Source organism: Melozone crissalis, unplaced genomic scaffold (assembly GCF_028551555.1).
Source record: "Melozone crissalis strain CALT ecotype California unplaced genomic scaffold, PUWL_Pcris_2 ptg000042l_1, whole genome shotgun sequence".
Taxonomy (NCBI): Eukaryota; Metazoa; Chordata; class Aves; order Passeriformes; family Passerellidae; genus Melozone; species Melozone crissalis.
The window spans coordinates 45,475,755-45,497,381 of NW_026535820.1; the positions used below are offsets into that span (position 1 = coordinate 45,475,755).

At 41.3% G+C, this 21,627-nt stretch overlaps 1 protein-coding gene across 1 annotated transcript in view; it reads right to left on the reverse strand.

Moving 5' to 3' along the window:
- The window catches only part of MYO10 (myosin X), a 162,787-nt gene that overhangs the window by 63,709 nt on the left and 77,451 nt on the right, over positions 1 to 21,627 (reverse strand). Inside the window, exons 4-6 of the mRNA XM_054284962.1 lie at positions 9,614 to 9,801; positions 1,805 to 1,939; positions 679 to 803 (exon numbers count right to left, since the gene is read on the reverse strand). Coding sequence (XP_054140937.1) covers positions 679 to 803; positions 1,805 to 1,939; positions 9,614 to 9,801 — 448 coding nt within the window. The remainder of the gene's footprint in view (positions 1 to 678; positions 804 to 1,804; positions 1,940 to 9,613; positions 9,802 to 21,627) is intronic.

Sequence of the window (21,627 nt, forward strand, 5' to 3'; positions counted from 1 at the left end):
TCTTCTATCCCATCAAAACCGGACTTGGCAGATTATGAATTTTAAATGACATGTGCTTTTGTTTTTTCCCTAAAGCTTGGAAAAAACCTCAAGAATTAAATTTTCCCCACTGAAAACACAGTTTATGTTTAAAACAGCAGGTAGGATCTCCTTGGAATATTCCTCATCCCCACACCTCTGCTGCTCTCGCGGAGGTGGCTCACGGACTGATTTTGGCAAACGCAGGACAAATCCGAGGATTTAACCTACCCAGACTCACACTGCAGAAATTGAGCAGCTCTGCTCTTTCAAGTACTTTTCCAGAGAAGTAAGCAGCTTATCTTTGGGTACAGTAATGAGGGAAATGGCTGACAGCTCAAGTTATTCCCCAGGACTCAGGCTGTTTTAGCTCATTACATGGGAAATGCACATGAGCCATGTCACGCTAGGGGCAGCAATACAAAGTGCTGCTCCTCCTAGGGTACAAACACCCCACACCACCACAAAAGCATGAGTGCATGTGTGAATTTGGTGTTGCTGCTTCCCCTTCCCACCTACACCAGCTCAATTTAACTGTGTATATTTCAGGATGAGGTCAAAGCACAGACAAAGGCAAGCCAGGTCTCCCTCAGTCCTCCATCAAGGAGGTACATGGGCACTTCCCACAAACAGGGGGGTCAAATCACCAAACAAGGATACAATCCATAATTCTTCCGCCCTGAATGTTCCCTTTCTGACAGATGTTCAGCTGAATAAACTTCCCAAAGCGACTTGAGTTGTTGTTGTAAACAGTCTTTGCATTGCCAAAAGCTTCCATAATTGGACTGTGAAGAGAGAGAATGACAGGAGTGTTAACATGTGACCAGCATGCAACAACTTCACATGGAGCTGGTGAAAGGAACAGCACTCTGACAAGCTCCCCTCTGACGCTCCACTCAGCAGCAGCCTACATCCCTGCATTACCCTCCATTTAGCAATGGGCATCTCAGTTTTCTAGCAGAAGATACAAGCATTCATGCAACAGGAAGATAAATCACACTGAGGTAGTCTGCAGCTTCAGAGTAGTAACTGCTACTTCCTACTTCTTTTGTAATTGCTCAAAAGATGCACACAGTTCTCACTGCAGTACTCAAATGATAGAAATAAGAAATCTCAGCACATGCAAATTGCTAGATAGATGCAAGGAGTCCTTGTCCTAGGGAAATTAGAAAAAATAACTACATCAAGATACAGCATGTACAGCAGAGATGAAGCAAGACAAACAAAAGTAATAGCATCTCAAATTGCCTTCGTTTTTAAATAGTTTAGAACCATGTAATTTCACGTCAACACCAAGATTTCTTTTCTGCTTGCATAGATTGTGTCCAATTTATCTGATGCATTTACTCATCTCTCTTATCAGCTCTCCTTATCCTCCCTTTCCTCAGCATGCTTTTACCACTTGAGCACTTTATCCTCACCATGCTGTACCTTGTTCTACCATATCCTCAGGCTACACAAACTGAACCAAAGGTATCTCCCTCCCATCACCCATTCCCATTACTCTGATTATCTGAATTCAGCCCCAAACACAAATGAAAGCCACCATTAAAGCTTCATGCAATTCACAACTCTGCGTATTTTTGCTTCACTAAGAGATACTACTGCGCTCACAATTCTCTAGAGCAGCCAGGTAATTTTGTTTAATGGAGTACTTCCCTTTCTCCTGTACACATTTTACTGTTCAGTAAACACACACACATATTTGATTGCATTGCAAGATCTTATTTCAATGTCAAGGTTTATGTCTTCTGAAAAAATACCTGTGTATTGAAAGATCCCATACCTGCTCTCAAGAATAGCTTGCTCCACACAGGAGGTCTTCTCTCTGGAGGACAGCTCCAGTGAGTGTTGGCTCATTGCAGACAAGAACTTGAGAATCAGCTTAGTGCTCTCCGTCTTACCAGCACCGCTTTCGCCACTGAAAGCAGAGGAGGAAATGGTTTGCACAGTCCCAGTGGCCAGTGAAGAAGCCCTCTGGCTAGCCACCCAAACTCTGCATTACTGGAGGCCAGGAAGACTGGGGTGATTAGAAGTGATGGTCAAATGAAGCCAGAACACCCCATTAAACTTCCTGAATATGACATCCAGGGAAAAACACAAGCTGTCCTTAAGCTTTGTAACTGCCCAGACAGCATTTCAAGGCACTGACTGCATTTGTACACATAACTAGGAGGCAACAAAGAGCTCTCTGAATGCAAACAATTATCCAACACTTCCCACCATCATGTTAAAATAAACTCACAACAAAGACATGGTAAAGGGATAAAGACCAAACTAAGAATTGTATGGGAAAGTTTGGTATGCATTGCAGCAATCTAGCTAATGAAGGAGCCCTGATGGGAGGAGGAGGAAGTTAGAGACACCAATACACATTCCAACACATAAAGGCTACTCATATAATTAATACTGAAGTTCTTGGTGAGCTACCTGCTCTTTAAACAAACTTTTTACATACCTGTTGAAACAAACCAGATTTGAGTGAGTTCAAAATATCCAATTTCCACCTCTCATTACCATCAGAGATATAAAACCTCTCATCACCACCCACAGGCTAACAATGCTATTTGATAATGCTAAATTAACATTTTAAAAGCAAATTATTAATAAGCAACCCTGCTGATACAAACAGAAGGCAATATATTCAGTTTCTCTTCAAAACCAACACTCTAAAAAGGGAAAGTTTAGATTTGGCTCACTTCCCCAATACCCTTTCCCTTCAATTGTGTAGCCTAAACAGACACTGTGAGCTATTAAGAAATATAACTTGTAGGGAAAGTTTGTCTAGCTTGCTCATTCTTCATCTACAGCAACAGCATTGTATCCTAAGCTGTGGCCTAGCTCCTCATTAAGCTGTACTAATTCCAAGTTTACTCTCAAAGAAAGAGGGTACATTTTGGTCTTACTTCACCTTTTCCATTATAGCAAGTGGGAATTTTGGCTTTGATGGAGCACAACTGGGCATGTGGAGCAAGACTAGATAATTTCCCAGTCTTTTGTTGTGCCATTGCTGAGTAATGGCCCCACTGATTTTAGGTTACAACAAAGTATAATGATGCTTTCTAGTAAAATGCAAGGAAGAAAGGCACCACCCATAAATACAGCATGACATTTTCCTGCAAATGAATGTCAACAATAAAATTAGGGAAGAGACATTCAGGAAATATAATATGTTCCAGCAAGTGTGATTCATCCATTATATTTATACCACATCAAACAAATTCTGTAGTGTGTTATATGTAATTTTACCATTGATGTTTTTTCTGTAATTTTGCTGCTGATGTCTGGCCTTTTCAGTATTCCTTCCCTTTCTCTTTTCACTTATCTCTTCTGCCCAAGAAGAAACACTTAACATTAATTCCTGCGTTCAATGCTCACCATAAAAAAACCATTTTTACTAGTAGTTGTGAGAGAGCTTCACAAACCCTTGCATTATTCTTGTCTAGTGCAATAAATCATCAAGTGATACACACATCTTCCTGCCTAATTCTCTCCCTCTGAGCCATGCATATAGCTCAAAAGCAGGCACAAGGTGACATTGAGGACATCACCTCTTCCATTGATACCATCCTTCCTCTGCCTCACCCACTGTCCCTTGATCTGCAGAATCTGTAGTTCTATGGAAGCTGAAAGTTACCCCACTGTAACTGAGAGCCATTCTGTCACAGCGGTCACAAGGGTTGCAGGATGAAGAGAGAGACGAGAATGTTGACCTCATGTTCAGAAGGCTTGATTTATTATTTTATTATATATATTACATTATAACTATACTAAAAGAAATAGAAGGAAAAGTTCTCAGAAGGCTAGCTAAGCTAAGAATAGAAAAGGAATGAATAACAAAGGTCTGTGTCTCAGCAGAGAGTGAGACCCAGCTCTGCTGTGAGTGGTCAGTAAATCCAAACATCCACCTGAGACCAATCACAGATCCACCTGCTGCATTCCACAGCAGCAGATAACCATTGTTTGCATTTTGTTGCTAAGGCCACAGCTTCTCAGAAGGGAGAAAAATCCTAAAGAAAGGATTTTTATGAAAAGATGTTGGTGACACCATTCTACGAGTGCCATTCATTCAAAGCTGATGGAAAACTATCTCCTGCACCTCTCTCTGGTACAGCTAGCATTATCCACAATTACATGCTCTTGTTTTTTTCTCAGAACAGGAGAGACTCAGACTGCCCAGTGTCCTATTTTGACAGTTGCCAACTGGAGATGCCCATGGAAGACATAGATTATTTCCCTTGTGTTCTTCCAGCTTCCAGTTATTTGCTGTTCAGAGGCCTCTTGATCTAAATCTGGTTTTCACATGTCTTGTAACCCTCAATATACTTATCTTCTATGAGTTTCTAGCCATACTCCCTTAAAAAGCAAATGGTCTTGTTTTTTAGATCCACCTCCATTAGTTTCATTTGATACCTCTCAGTTCTCATGCCGGAAGAAGAAACCAACAATTCATTCTGGCACTCTTTCTGCTGTGCATGACCTGATGGTTAGTGCCCCAAATTCAAGGTGCCTGTCTCCATTAGCCATTTCCTATGTTATATTTTTATTACTTTTTAAAATTTTCCTCTGAACCGCCTTCAGTTCCACGAAGTCTTTAGATGGATGGATGGATTTACACAATGTTCTCTGCTCATTTAGTAGAAACCACTCCATTCTATTCACTTCTACAGTTACATGGGATCAGTCTTTCAGAGTGCTTAGAAAGCTTTTGCCTACAAGGTCAGTAAAAGGGTGAATATTTTAGTGCAACCTTTCCAGCAACCTTTCCAGCCCATGAGTTTAAGTGCCCAGCTTGTTCCACATCACTAAGTTCAGGACTGTGAACATATTCAGTCTGACAGCAGGCCACAAGGCTCCCACTTAGAAGATCTTTAGACTTTCTCCATGACTTGTTCTATGCAGGGCTAAGGGCACAGCAGCCTGGACTCACGACTGCCACAGCATAAAAAGGGGTCACTGAGAGAGACTCCTCCTTCTGCAGGACATAACACTAAATCATTTCCCTGTTCTGTCTGGGTAAGGGACAGCAGAACAGTCTGTAGTGCCTGCTAATCACTGACACACCACAGGCACTGCTCCATGAGCACCCCTGGAAGCCCTAACCCAGCTCCTGAGGGCCAAATGACCAGAAGCCCCACAGTGGGGAAGGGCTCAGGAAGGCCAAAGGGTACTTGAAGTGAGACAGGAGGCCAACACATGTCTTGACCCTACCTCCTCTTGGAATTTCTATCAGCTGAACACCGCTGGAACCAGGAGTGATAGCTATACTTGCTCTTTTCTGTATCTTTTCTGCCTTTCTCTCTTTCTGCCTCTAATTCCCTCTTCTTGGAGCTCTGTGTAACTTAAAACTGGATGAGCTTAGAAGGGCAAAGTTAATGCTTTGACAAGGGTTTTGTTGACGGAATGCTGCTCTAAACCTTTGCAAAAGTTCTCTGATTTTCTAAAGTTGCCAGTGAAGTTTTTTGTTGCTTTGACCCCCTTGAGAACATCTTCTCAGTACTTCTCCCGTGTGTCTGAGTACACAAACAACTGTAAATCCTTTTAGGAGTCTCATCAAGTGAGGTTTTTGGGGCCTTACAGTCTGCTGCTTTTAAAACCCCAACACAGATACACACAGACAAAAGAGGCCCCTTCAGCAAATGCACATCTGAACTTTGATGCATCAGCCTCACAAGGACACCACACCCATCACAGGTCTGGGCCCCATAGAAAAGATTTGTTTTATACTGATTTTCAAGATGAAAAACTATAACAAAAAGTTTCAGGTCACGAGGTAATAATAACAGAGAGAAAAAATTGGTATCAGACAGTGATGTCCCACTCATGGCACTGACTTGAATGTCATACAGAGTGATGGTTGTGGCTCCCTTTACACTTCTTTGGGAATGCTCTGATGTGGATCAATTGCAATTTTATCTGATAGAGGAGTGTTTGTTTGCTTCTGCACAGACTAGATCACCCTAAACAGAGCAGAAAAAAAAAACCCCAACCAAACCAAACCTAAAGATATTTTCCTATTCTTGTAATAAAGGTGGGGTTGTTTGAACTTGGTCTCAACTTGTGAACTTCAGCTAATCATGGGGCAGCTCAGCCCCTTTCCTACACCAGGACAAGCTACTTGGCTATTGCTCAAATTAGATGGACTTTCTTCACGTTCCTAAGCCATCCAGCTGAAAAATCAGATGTTTTTAACATGGCGGGCTTTTACAGCCCCCCTCGTTTTAAATGAAACTGGACCCTGCAATAATGGTTCAGACCAACATGAAACTGAGAATTCATTGATGCAGATGTTTTTGTCTACAGAAAAAATGCTAGTTTTTTAGCCTGTGACAGTTAAAACACCATTTCACAACAATGTACATATTCTAATACACCAGTCGTGTACAGCTTCTTCAGTGTGTTGTTTTGTGGACATCTTAGGCTGCTAAGTCCTTTTTATGCAGCATTATCATTAATTAATGCCTTTTACATACACCAATAAATAAGCATCTCTGGGTGATCATATTTATCATCTCTTCTGTATTTCCTTCCTTTTCACCTCTGACCTGGATGGTTATACAGGAAAAATGGTCTCATATTTAAATGATATTCTGAGTTTTTCTTAATCACGTTCTGCATTTCACGCTCTCACCCTACCCCAGCCAGAAAAATATCCCAATATTAATATTTTTTCACTGGTTTTTGAACCCAAAGCCAGAAGAAAGCAGCTCCAAACCAAAGCTGAGCTAATTCTGGGGGCCAGCAGGGGGCACTTTAAGTCCAGAGGATCATCAGAAAGCTCTCCAAGCGCCTTCCTTTGTGTGGCTGTTACAATTTGCTACCGAATGCTGAGATCCCAAGGTCAGGAGCAGCTCATAGCGCCTATCAAAATGTGAATAATTCCCTCATTTTAACCACCGTGTTTTCGAGATGCAACAGAATTTTCCTCTTCATCATCTCTTAAATTGTTCATTACAATGGAAGACCAGAATATGCGTCCGAGTTAAAACACTAAAGAGCTCCACTTGGCTACGTTCTCTTTCAAATGCCAGTACCAACCAAGAAAGTTACAGTGACAGTACAGTGATTTGTTGCAATGTCTAATTCTAAATCAGTAAAAGATGCAGGAATGACCAGGATGCTGAATTTGCCAAGCACAGTGTTATACCTGCACTTCCAATGCCCTAAACAAGATATGTGACAACAGGGATTTTCCTAAGCTGTAGAAAGGCCATGGAAACCTTCAGTAATTTTAAAAAATCCTATTCTGAATCCTTCACAGAGCAGCTAATGCTCTTTCAGGAAAGCAGATTTGGTATGCAATTTTTTAAATTTAAATTGCACATTTCCTCAATTTCTGCAGTAACAAGATACCCTTATAAGTTGTATTGTGCCACTTATCTGAAACACAGAACTTAAACAAATCACTGTTTCAATCCATGACCACAGTATACAATTTTAAAAGGGATTCCTAATGCAAAACTTCTCCATATTATAGCTTATCTGTACCAAAGCACATGGTTTACAGAGCAGAAAGTGCTGAAGACTCCCCTGGAACATCACACACTTCTGCTTATGTCCATTTTAGGACATAACCCCCTTTCCTCTTGGCAGCTTGTGAGGAACTGGAATGAAAGGTAAAATACTGACACTAGTACAAAATGGCAAAAACACCAATGGCTACCAGAAATTGTTTTGATCCCTAAATTTGTGTGAACCCAGGGTGTTCACAAGTAACTGCCTGGCAATAAAACACAAAATGATGACTCCAGGCTAGCTATTGTCACATGACAAAGATCTCTGTGAATTTTATTTTTGCTTGGACTCTTACCTGAGCTCATCTTTATATGCACAGAACTATGTATCAGGTAATAAGAAGGAGAAATACAGTTAAAGAAAGCTGAAAAAACACACTCCCACTTTGTGCCACTGCAAAGCAGAACCTGCCTAGAGGCGAGGGCAGGTGGGCACTGTGACCTGAGAGCCTGCAGAAAGTTGCAAGGCAGGCCCGGCTGTGTTGCAGCTAATCCACATTTCTAACAACAGCCTGGGTGCTGAACTACATACACCAAATCCCTCTCTTATCCATGAAGCCTTGCAACCTGGTCCACGGTCTGAAATGTCAGTACAAACTGCCTATTGCCAAAGGTGCTGCTCTCACTGTGCCTCACCCCCTCTCTGTCCCACTGTCTGTCCCGTGCTGCAGTCAGTCCTACAGCCACCACAGGGACTCCTGGGGAGGTTGGGAGACAGCCAAAATCATGTCAGCTCGTGCCTGAAGAGCTCTGCACATCTAACCTTGTGGTGCAGGAAGGTGACAGCAAGTAGGCCTAATCACAAAACTGTTGGGAAGGCAAGAGATGAGAGGGAGGGGAATCATAAGGTCTCCTACCCCCCTGGGCATCACCCCTGTCCGGAGCCTGGTGGCAGGGGCCATGCTGCAGTGACCTGCTCCTCCCTATCTGCTGGGCCAGACTTTGGTCTCCCTGCCTGTGTGTGAGCCAACACAGCTGAGCTGGCAGGCTGGGGAATGGGAAAAGAGCTGGCTGCGTTTCCAGCTCTTCTGGAGGCAGAAGGAAGGAGGAGCTGGAAGCAGTGAAAAGCTATTGAAATGCCAACTGCTCCCTAACGCACCCTCGGCCCCAGCCAGAGCCTGAATACCAGCAACACAGTGGTTCAAACGGGAAGCTATTAAATCACCATTAAATTAAAGCACAATAAGATTAGGCAAGGAAGATTAATCAGGCAGAATTAAGTGGCTGAAATGTGGAGGGGTTTCTCTTTTGCTATTCTTATTTACTGCATATCTCAAGAAATGGTAGGTTAAGTTTTTCTTTTCCTCCATATAGGAATCAGAGTCTAGTGGTGAGAAACTACTGAGCTGCACAGAGATGTTTAAAGTGGTGGGAAAACACTTAGGGTAACATTTAAGGTGTGAAGACCAAAAATGCCCAAAAAAATTCAACAGAGTTTTTTCACTAAATATAATTGTAAGACACATAAAAAAATTTAACATTTTGTTAGAGGTACACAGAATGACACAAAACATGTTCAGAACTCTCTTGAAGCTATGCTGTTTTAAAAGTCTATTTTCTTTTGGAGTTCTCCGCATGTGGCCCATAGCTATGCTCCCAAACCACCTTGAAAGGCTCACTATTGTATTTACAGGGTGCCCCAACACTGGAAGGAATGATGAATCTGACTCCATGTCCTCAGAAGGCTAATTTATTTTTTTATTATACTATATTTTATAAAAGAATACTAAACTAAACTATACTAAAGAATACAGAAAGGATACTTACAGAAGGCTAAAAAGATAATAATGAAAACTCATGACTCTTTTCAGAGTCCTGACACAGCTTGGCACTAACTGGCCAAAGAGTGAAAACAACCCACAGCAGAAACCAATGAAACAACCACCTGTTGGATAAACAATCTCCAAACACATTCCACACGTGAGCACAACACAGGAGAAGCAAATGAGATAAAAATTAGTTTTCCTTTTTCTCAGAGCCTTCTCAGCTTCCCAGGAGAAAAATCCTGGGCAAAGGGATTTTTCAGACAACGTGAATGCCACAGCCCACCATCAGGGGCACGAAGCAGCAGCAGCACTCACCTGATGAGGATGCACTGGTTGTCGTGGCGCTTCCAGAGGCAGCGGTAGCACTCGTTGGCCACGGCGAAGATGTGGGGCGGGATCTCTCCCATGTGGTGCCGGCTGTAGCGCTCCACGGCGGCGCGGTCGTACAGCCCCGGGATGCTCTTGTAGGGGTTCACCGAGGCCACTATCGAACCAATGTAGGTCTGTAAGCACACAGCACCCCCAGAGCTGTTAGCACATGTGTAGGGAACAGACTGACACTCTTCTCTAATGACAGACAAGAAATACACACTTGCAAAACCATAACAATCCTTTGGGTAAACGTGGCCAGCAATTTTCCCTGATTTCTTCCCTTCAAGAAAAGCAACAAAAGGGTGAAAGTTGTTCCCACCTCTGTCATGTTCTCAGGCTTACCCCACCTATAACAGTGAGCTTATTGACTGTACAAATCCCTGCCTTAATGCTGCTTCCAGCTGCATGGCAAAGCCTATCAGCGCTGGCCTACAGCTGCTTCTCATGTGTCCTTAGGGACTTGCTGAACTTATTAAAAATCTGACTGAGCCCAAAGTAACGGTGGAAAGTCTGTATTTCCATGTAGAGTATCCAAGTATCCTTCTCCACTACTCACTCTTAAAACAGAAGTATCAGGCATTATGGTAGACACTAGGATCATAATATTTAGAATAGCAGGCTCTAAGAAAAGCGTGTGAAGTGGCAGATGCTCCAGAATCACTGGGTTTCAACAACATTTTTAATATTAGTTGGATGCAGAATAGCAGCTGCCAAGTCATTAATTTCTATCCCACTGCAATTAGACAGTACATCAGTCAAAACCACCCAGGTAGCAGCTTATGTCCATTCCCATTGCCTTAACTCATTAGGCTGTGGTAACCTGATCATTTTCAACAGTCTGCTCACAACGCTGTTCAATTTCTCCCTCACCCTCTATCGACTTCAATGTATTTTTCTAATAAAATCCCATTAAGTGAGGTAGGAGATAACATTAAGCATGCTATCTCCAGAGTTTCTGGGGCATGTGAAATTAATTGATATACTGTACGGCATGTGCAGTGTTACTTCTGCAGTACCAATTTCATTTTGTTAAATGCCCTTTCTGCGGTTACAGGCAGGGAGCTGACACCTGGCCACAAGAGCCCTGCTCTGGACCGGTGAAGAGCCAGGCTGGGCAGCCTCCAGCCCTGCAACACAGCCCCCATGTACAGACAGATGCCTCACCAATCCTCTCATCACTGACAGGAGCCAGCTGTGAGGCTGACAGCTGGACTGGGGCTCTCTTCACCTCCACAGGCCCTAACCAGAGACGGATGGATAAGGGGAGCAACATCCCTGAAAGGCAGCCCCATGTGCTCCCCCTGCAGCCTCCTTCTCTAAGCCACCACAGGGCATTCACTGAGACAAAGGGACCATCAGTTCCCCCATACTTTCCTTTCCCCTCTATCAGTCTCTGTTGCAGCATTTAGAGCACACATCTACCTGCCTCCCTCTTTTTCTCCTTAATTAACATGCAATTATCGCTGTGTGTCAGCTCTCCTTTCTCACTGTTACCCTGCTGTTACAGCCCCCATTATCCACCTGTTCACCCTCCATCAGGCCCGACACAAATTGCAGCTCTGAGCATTTGCGAAGGGAACTGCAGTGGTGCCCTTGAAATCATGACAATTTTATTAGCAGTAAGAGGAATATCCCTCTTCACTGTAACTCTAGCACCTTTTACAGAGTGGTGAATTTTCAATCTGTGTGTTTTATAACACCACCCCATCCCCACCCTCCCATGCTGTGCGACAGCTCAGAAGATTTCAACTAGAAGAGAGATACCATTTCAGCATGAGATTGTATCACAGGCAATTACAGCACTGAGACAACAGCTTAATTTCCTGGGATCATCCCCTCATGGACTTTTAAATAAGTAATAAGTAACAAGGAAGGCTCTGAAAACAAACTTCCTCTGTTTGATACATATTTCAGCACAGATTGCACACGGAAAAATTTTAAGAGGCTTCTTTTTTTAATTACATGACTGCAGTCCAAGTATGACCAATAAAAGAGACTGCTACAGATCTTCCTATTTCCCTTATTAAAGTCTGGCTGAAGTCTTTGGAAAAGAGTAACTTGAGGCACATCATCACAACAGATGCCCTGGCAAAGATGTAAATAAAAAAATCCCCATGAAACATGAGTTTCATAAGTAAATAATCTAGTTTCATAAGTAAATAATCACTCTATAGCTTCTGCAAGAGTGAGTACCTGACAGAACAGTACCTCCATGATAAAGCACTGGCAAAACTGCATCACTATTGGCTATGCATTGGGACTTTTCTTGCTTCTCTTCAAAACAGTAAATATCAGAAGAGGTGACAGCAGTCCACTTCTTCATACACTCATTTAAAATGGGGCAGTCTTTCACATGACTTAAGCACTTTTTTTTTTAAGTGACAGAAAGACTTGCAGAATATTAGCCATTACTGTGCATTATAAAAGTTTATTAAATAAAGTGAGCTGGCTTCATTGCCTTGTAATTCAGTAAGGTATAATAGAGAATTGGGCAGTGTATTACAGCAATAAAAGAAACGTAGTGAACAGCAGAAATCATACTGGTGAAAAAATCACCTCATTGAGCAACACTTCAGACATGTCACTATTTAAAAAATTCCTTCTTTCTATCTTTTCCTTTCAGCAAAAATGTGAAGAACCACAGTCTCTATCTACTGAGAAAGGTACAGATTTGAGGTTCCAGTCTTCTGGTGCTTAAAGTATGTACTACTTCTTTGCAGGACAAGTTAAATGCATGTACAAACTGCCACCAAATTATAATGGCACAGGACAGAACAAAATCAGGACTTCAAAAACAACTTCCTCATTCCAAGGCAAGATCATGAAAAAAGCATATTCTTCACAGACACAATGTATCACATTTATCACCTACCAGGTTTCACAGTCTGACCCAGGGGTAGCCACAACTTAGTCTGCATGGACTAAGGAGGTAGCTGGCCCAAGCAAAGGCTCTGCCTTCACCCAGGGTAGTTCAGCAAAGTATCAATGGGCTGAAGCAGCAATGTTAGTAAAACTATCCCAATTATTTTAAAAGGTTGCGTTAAAAGACAAATCTTCCAGAAGTCTTTGTAAATTGCCTCTGGGATACTCCACTGCAGCAAGATCTGCTGCTGCAAGAATAATTTCCTACATCACTTCCAGGCTTACTACTTACCCCATCCAGTACCTATCACAAGGTCTTGTTAGTAGCAATATTTTATAAGCAGTAGATCCCAGACTGGCAGCTCTAAGAGCCCCAAAGTTAGGAACTTCAGAGAGGGGGGAAGGATACATGTACTCCCATGAAAAATGCTACCATCTCTCAATTTTATAGAATCGCAGAATGGCCTGGGCTGGAAGGAGAGCAAAGATCATGTAGTTCCAACACTCCTGTCATGACAGGACACCTTCCCCTAGAACAGATTGCTCAATGCTCCATCCAATGTGGCCTTTAACACTTCCAGAGATGGGGCATCCACAACTTCTCTAAGGCAAACAGTTCCAGCGCCCCCACCCTCACAGTGAAGGATTTCTTCCTAATATCTAACCTAAACATACTCTCTTTCAGTTTGAAGCCATTCCCCCTTGTCCTGTCAGTACATGCCTCTGTAAAAATTCCCTCTCAGTCTTTCTTGTAGGGTCCTCCACTTGCCCTCCCTTGGAGACCTTGAGCAGCCCGTAACAAAGCCCCTTTTTTGCAGGGCAGACCTTCTGGTGTGGCAAATGCAAGCATCTTAGCAGCAGGTTAAACCAGTGAAGAAACACACAAAAAAATGCAGGACTGCTCATGGATGTGTGTTGTCTCCTGAGCACCATTTGTGCACCAGACATAGCAAATGGCAAATTAAATGGGTTAGCAATCAGAAGCAGGATCTCTAAATTATATATGATGCCAACATCACAAAGCAGGTGAAATTTCACAAAAGGTATTTTCACATAAGAATGACACTTCCACTTTGCTTGTAAGACAGTAATCTGAATTTTCTTTTTGTTCTTCGCAGTTTCTAATCTGATTCTGGAAGTCAATAATTACTTATTTTAATGAAAGCATTCCAAAGCAATTATGAATGGGAGAAATACTGCCAGAGCACTAGCAAGCAGACAGGGGAGTTCTGAAGACTTCCAGTTGAAATAGTTGGAGAGTTTTTTCAGTGATATACTGTGAGAACTCCTGTTAGAAGCCTGAACCCTTAAATCCATGGCAATGAACAAGGCAGTTTACTATTCCCTGATATATGACTGTCTCAAGGCTTCACACAGAACAATATACAAACTCTTGAACTACTTTGGTACAGACTAAACCAGCAACAACTTGTTATCAGATCATGGCTAATATATTTATTTAAGCCAAAGAATAAATGAAAGTTGAGTTACTCAGCCTAATCCCAATGTAGCACTTTGATTACTGTATTAAAGGTTAGGTTCCTTCTGCACTTTCAAACTTTTACTGGAATTTTATATTGTTAATTAATCCCCTAAAACACTTTTAATCACAAACCACAGACATTCCTGCTCCTCCTTTCAGCAAAAAGGGTAAACAAGATTGTTTGCTGATTGTCTACAAGGACTTTCAAAATTAGAAGTTCCCAATCCTATCTTCTCAGCTAGACATGGAGTAAGGCAAGACAAAATTAAAGATGTACTTCAGAAAGGAAGAGATTTTTCATCAGTTCTTTGCATGCTTTTTGTTTTGCTTGTTGCCTTCTGATAGCAATTAGCTTTGAGCCTCTGTCTTGAAATCATCCCTTCAAACACTGAAAAACAATTTACTCTTAAACAAGAGCTGACAAAGACTGCTGTTATCCACAGAAGTACTCTAGCAAAACTTAGTAGTCCTGTCTAACATGAGAGGGTGGGGTTTTTCTTTAATAAAGACACAATCAATTTATTTTAGTTTGATGCCAAACAAATCTAAATGACATACAAGCTTTTATTGATCCAAATCCACTTACGTGTATTTTACACTTAGTATTACAAGAAAAAAGTTTGCAATGTAGGAACAAAGTACAGTTTGAAATGTCTAACTTTCCCATGTGGTTTTCAGATTAAAAGAGAAAAAAGTAGAGTAAGAAATTTGCCCCTCAATTTTTTTTTTTAGATCCTCTATAATGAAAAAGCAATGAAAAAGAAAACTGCCCTAACGGAAGACCCCTTCATTAGTCCTATAAACCAAACATACTGAATACACCAGAGCCACCCTGCTTTTCATCTTTTCCCCTTCACAGATGCTTTTTAGAATTTTGGGATATATCCTTTCAGGTTTGTTCCATATCCAGCAACCACACACTTTGCACTTCTTCCCTTTTATGTCAAAACTTCTCCACAATAACTTTTCTGTTTCTGAGGATCCTTTATGATATCTGTGTTCCACCCAAGCTCACTTTTCCCGTGTAAGGTCATTAAATTTATTCTACACTGCCCTTCTCATGACCTTACACTCTCTACATCAAGGTGCCCCTCTGTACTTCACAGACTTTTAGCATCTGAGACATCCCTGCTTCCATAAATTAATAAATAAAGAGGGGGAAGCAAGGAAGGACACACACTTAGGCTCTCCATATCTCATGCTACAGGGAAAGTGGGAGAGAGAAGGCAGAAGCAGAGTGGAGGACTCTGTTGAAGCACATTATGCGCTGCTCCTGAACTAAATCCTGATCAACAACCTCAACAGAAACTGCTTGCATTATTAAAACAGGTGTAAGAACACTGCATTACTCTACTTCTTTCTATCATTGTGTTTCCTTACTACCACCAAAACTCAAAATATTCTTCACAGCTTGAAACTAGAGATGCTGGAATGGATCAATTACAGAAATTAAGATTTTTTTTTTTACAGATATATACACCAACATTGAGAAACAGGACTTTGTCCAACTCTCTTAAGAGCACTTTCAAGGCTTTCTTCTTTAAAGCATGAAAAAATCTATGTTATTAGAGAAAGAAAAGCATGCTTGCTAATGCCTCAAAAAAAATGTTTCTGGACTGTTTTTGAAAAACTTCTGAATTTCCTGCCGTCTCTTAAGGAACTGATGCTGTGTCTGAAAAGTAAAAGTATTTTTTTTTTAATGGGGTATTGGTATTAACCTGCCAATATATTCCACAAGTATTACCTTCTGGGCTTACCCTTAATATATGGGAAACTTCAAATTAAACTGCAGTACAGCTGGCTCACCTCAAATAAGCTACTCAAATGGCTACTTCTATGTTACTTTTACAAAAGGCATGGGAAAAGATTTTTATCACCATTCCACACAACCTCTGCATCTCACGTACCTTTAAATCATCAGAGCTACAGGAACCTTACCAAATAAAACCAGTGCTTTCACAGAACATGCAGTGGCAGGCAACTTTTAAAAGACCATCAAAATAGCCAGCACCATTGTTATGTTTTCAACACCAAATGTTAAGGTGTCAGGATGAAAAACCTGGGAACAGAAGAGTTTGCTCCACACTGCAGCTATGGCCTTTGTGGTCCAGAGTTCCCTCAGGTGAAAGGATTGATGGTAATCAGGGTTGTGTTTATTCTGTGGCAATGACAACCTAATGTCTACCACATACACATCAGCAGAAAAAGGAGAAAGAGAGCTGGGCCACATTTTGGTGTGCTTTTTAGGGGAGGCAGAAGAAGGGGTGATGGTATGCCATAAAGAGGATGGTAATTAATGCCCTCGTTCATGGTAGGATCTCGATTTATCCTCACTGTGGTAAGTATACTCTTTCAGCTAGTCCCATGCTAATTTCAGTGGGACAGAATCCAGTTGTCTCATGTCTGAAGCAAAGCTTCTTTCTTAAAAACCATAATCAAAGTGAAGTACTAAACTACAATTTAATGTTTTTTAAACTGCATGTTTTAAATGTTTTCAACCAATCAAGCAGTTCCTAAGATGGAAATGCTATACTCTATAATCATCTTTACATCCTTGGGCTCCTGCTGTCCTCACCATGTCTGGTGACTCATGGTGAACTTCCAACCGCCCAAATTTACATCAACTTTGCTTTTCTCTCTATCTGTGTTCCTTGTAAATGCACTCAACATTATGACCCCTACACTGTTGGTTTTTACTTCTTAAGTTCAGCTGTAGGATTGATTGCAAAATGAGCTGCTTGTAAATACACAGGCCACACTACAAATTCAAGAGTTAGCACCCACAGGAGAGGACCTTCAGAAGGGAACCAGAACATGACACGGAATGTCACTAGAAAGATCAGACACCTACAGCCAAGACCCACCTTCTACATGTTCTCCTTGTCAGTGTTTTTGGAAAGTGTCTTCTCACACTGCTCAGCTGTACTTTCAAACCATGTCCTTCAGTCCAGATGGAAACTGCAGCAGCCTCTCCTACCAACCACTTCCCTGACGGTCTCTCCTTCTGTGCCGAGCACAGAACGGATCTGAGGCATAACAGAACAAGGCCTTTTCAAAGCCAGGCCTTATGCTTGATTCCGCCAGCACAGTTCACAAGAAGATTTTGGAATAGTTTGTTAAATGTGATTTCACACTATCACAGGCAACTGTTGAGCAACAGGACACCCTCTTACATGCAACCTTGTCTGTGATGTTGACCTTTCAGTTCAGTTAATGTGACCTTAAGCTTCCCTTGGTGCAACAGTGTTAAGCAACACAGTCCTGTTCCCAAGCCCCTCTAAGGGCAAAGGCTGCGCTCTCTCTCCAGGAAAAATGTAGTACTTTGTAACCCAGCTACCTTAACTTCCACACTAAGAGATTCCTTCAGCTCCCTACAGCTTCAATCTTGCACAGTCATTGAGTCCTTGTTCTAGGAAGTTAAGTGAAACTGTTTCTTCAGGGTTAAAAACTGGGTTTTGGTCACCTTAGGTGCCAATGTAAATACCCCAAACTGCACGGAGGCAGACACCTTTCTGCATCCACAGAAGGCTCAGAGATGGTGAACACCTCTCCACCTGGTTAAGAGATATGTTCACAGCTTAATCTCATCTTTTTCTCTTCATTTTCTCCTATTGGACAGATTGTTCCACGTCGATGGGGATTACTCAAGGAAACACTACAAGTGTTAGCCTGAATCCACACCAAAAGCAATCCAGTTAGGAAGTATGAAATCAATTTAAAAAAGGTTGATAAAAGAGCATGGTTACAGCCAAAGGTAAATTCAAACCAGCAGATAATAATACTGACGTCAGATAGACATTCTTCCTTCTTTAAGATATTCACAGGTCTCTGGTAGTTTTTCTCCTGTATAAAAAGCCCCAAGTCTCCTTGTTTTTACTGTACTTTTTTTGCTGACTAATACAATGCAATCTCTACCATGCAGTAGTCCTATTTACTGGGTCAGAATAATGATCTTCTGTACAGTTTTCATATAAACAATTACTGAAGAATTTCTCTCTTTGCCATTGCCACGCAGATAGAGCTGGTGACCTCCTGAACACAAACACGATTGATCAGAACAAGACATTGATTTTTGTTATTTTCATGGGCTGCAATGCAGCATGTGAAAATAAGTTTGCACATGAGACTGTAGCAATCTGTGAGCACAGTTTTAACCAGGCGAGCTCCAGCTCAAATCAAAAAAGGCCTCACAAAAAGCAGAGACCCCATGGCTCATCACTTAATTTCAAATGGCCTGTGGCACAAACTAGTTCTTCCTCCTGCTCTGTTATTGCACAATGCTCAAATGAGCCTTTCAAAACTGTCTGAAGGTCTAATTTACCCTCCAGCAAGGAAAAGAAAAAAATGGTCTTCTTCCTTCCTATACATTCATACTGGAGAGATGAAGGGGCTTTTCAGAGAAAATACACACAAAGGAGAACCAAAATGCTGGTAAAATGATGAACCAAAGAGCATTGTCTCTACAACACTGGTGAAATATTTTTATATAAAGCTTCACAGATCTGTTTAATTCTGCCTGAAAGTATTTTACATACTGATATCCAGATTTCCATAACTTCTGTGCCTCTTTAATATTTGAAAACCTCTCCTATAGAAAGGGTTTTTTTAGGAGGAAAGCAGGAAGAGCAGGAATTACTCTTTAACAGAGCATGAAAAGAGAAATCAAAAGCCAGCATAACTGAAATCTATCTCTGTGCCAGGTAGTTAGCTGGATGGCACTGAACTGCTGCCAAATAGCCGTCAGTCGAGAAATCAGACCGAGATGGCAAATGGAATTAACTGTCAAAAATCTGCTACATGGAACTTTTGGATTCCGTTTGCTTTTAAAAGGAGAGACTGACAAACATCAAAGGGAAAAAGCTGAAACTGCCTGTGAGAGAGGGACCACCTCTTTTCAAATAAAAAATAACAGGCTGGCCATGAATCAATGATCCATTTACACAGATAAACAATAGCTATAAAAGTTAATTCACTCCCACCTTAAATGGGTTGTTTGCAGCATTTCTATTAAATTGTATTAAACTGCTGAAATATGTGTATAAAACAGTTGGACAGTACAGCACAGGAAGGAAATTTTGCACAGCTCACTTAAAATCTTGCTTTACAGTAAAAGCCTAACTTATGTAAAAAAAATGTGCTGGCGACAGGTAAGTGCCCTAAGGTTTGGAGTCCAAATTCCTGCCCTCCTTTCAAAGACTTTGCTGGACTGGGAACAACAGATCTCACAGAAAGGAGCCAAAGCTTACCACCAAGTGAGGCAACGGCACGTGTAGAAACATTCAGCACCGTTTGCAAAAACTCTGAACAGCACTAAGCGGCTGCTGGCATTTGTGCAAATGACTTATAATTTTTCTTTTGATTCTGCATGTTGGTCTACTTTCTGTTCTTGGCTCATAGAGTTAGCAGTGACATGCAATAAATGAATACAAGACTTCAAATCTGGGAAGACATTAGCAAGATATCCCATCATCAATGACAAAATCAGCACATGATGACAGATATCTACTTTGCAGTTTTCTATATGAAGTAGCCTATATATATATGCAGTTGCTGATATATCTATATCAAAGATAGTTTAGAGCTTTTGTATTACAAATAGAAAACTCATGGAAGTCAACAGAAACTGATCCTGTTGCCAGTCCAACTAATCAAACTGAGAAAAAAAATTACTGGTACAGAGCAGAATAGAAAGAGCAAGTTTTCATGTTTTAATAAAACTTTGACCTCTTCACCCTCTCCACCTCACTAAAGCAGCACACTGATGCTGGCAGGTGAGATCCTTACTGCCATGTGTACACCCAGCAGGTTACCAACACCACCTAAAGCACTGCAAACCATAATATAAATTTATGTGCTGGTGCAGGCGTGGGCACATGTGGCCACTGCACACACTGCAAAGTGTTTGTGTAGCTGTGGCATACATGGCAGGGTACTCAGTGACACACACCTTTCATTTCTTTTAACGTTATCACATTGATCACAACACCTCAGGCTGAAATACCTCCTTGGATCTGAAAATAAGCACTTTTAAAACTCCCAGTATTTTCAGTTGAGGACTTTGTGAGGACAAGAGTTCAGACAAACACTCTTTATTGTTGCTGTTATTATAACTATTAGCAGTTCCACAAGTCATGCAGAATGGAGGAAGTTAGAAGCAAGGTTGGTTAACCAACTGATGGCATTTGTTTACTTCTCATATCATTACAGCTATGTTTCTCCATTCACTCATATTAAAAAAAAAAAAAAGTTAATTTGCCTGTGGTAGACAATTTTTGATCTATATAACTGACCAGCCTTTAGAAATAACAATCACCAGTAATAAATTTCATTAGATTTCCAATTAAAACCCTGCTGTGTTTTTATAGATCTTTGTCTGCTGCTCTCTAGTAACAGATGTGAAATGGAAGCTGTAATTAATGCTTGGAGACAGGAACTTGCTTTGAACCGCATTTTGAAAACATTATCTGATGTGTGCAAGCATAACATTCTAATTATGGAGGTAAGCAGCTATGTATAGACATTTGTCATGCATTCTTAGCAACAGCATTCTCTGCTTCCACACTTCTGTGGAAAGAGCTGGTGGCAAGAATTTTCCCCATCTTCTCAGCAGCACAGGAAGGCGTAAAAACCACTGTGATTCATCAGCACAAATCTTTGAAGATTTCTTTCCTGTAAAAGCAGAGCAATTAAACAAACAGCAGCATCCCCAGTGACCCCAGAGCAGACCCTGCAAACTGGTTACCTGGGACTGCTCTACAGCAGTGGATGCCTCTGGAGAGGAACCATACAACCACAGCTGGATTGCAGACAAGACCAAGATAAACGTACTTCTAGGGCCTAGTGTAATTGTTCTAGGCATATGTACTGTTTTTATATACATGTTTTATGGTATTAATTAATGACACAGTTTCTGGGTACCATTGTCTGGGGTTTTTAAAGTCCATGCCCCACAATTATTTATAACAAGGCACACGACAGGCCAAAGACCAAGGCTGTTGAGCTCTCCAGGACATTGTAGGGGTCCATGACATACATACTTTTTAGGTTCAGTTTCTGCACGGAGTGTATCCAACTTTTTCCATTCAAGAAACCAGTCATGAGGTTTTCTCTTTATTAGCAAACACTTTAAGGCTCTGGTTTAGTGGTATTTATGGTGGCATTCAAAGGTTTGCCTTGTAGACTTTGGAGGTCCTTTCCAAACTCAGTGATTCTATGATTCTAATTGCTTCTGCTCATCCTGCTTTGTTTCTCTGCCTTCACCTACAACTTGTGCCCATGTTAGAGGACATCTGAGCAGGAGTGCTATTGAATTGTATGAATTATGTCTGGCTGCATTACATCAACCATGACTTTAGTGTGCCCCACTATTTTCTCACTGTAACATGCAGCAATATCCACTTCCTGCTGACCATCACAGCACGGTACAGAGCAACTGCACTGGATCCAAAAGGAGTTTTACTGGACTCAGAAAAAAACCAAATATGCAAAACCCCATAAAAGCAAGTCACAGAGAGCAACTGACCTAGATACTAAAGTGTCTGTGTCTGCAAACAGAATTTGAAAAAACCCCTCTGGTGATTATTGATTAATACAGCACAAACATCAACTAGTT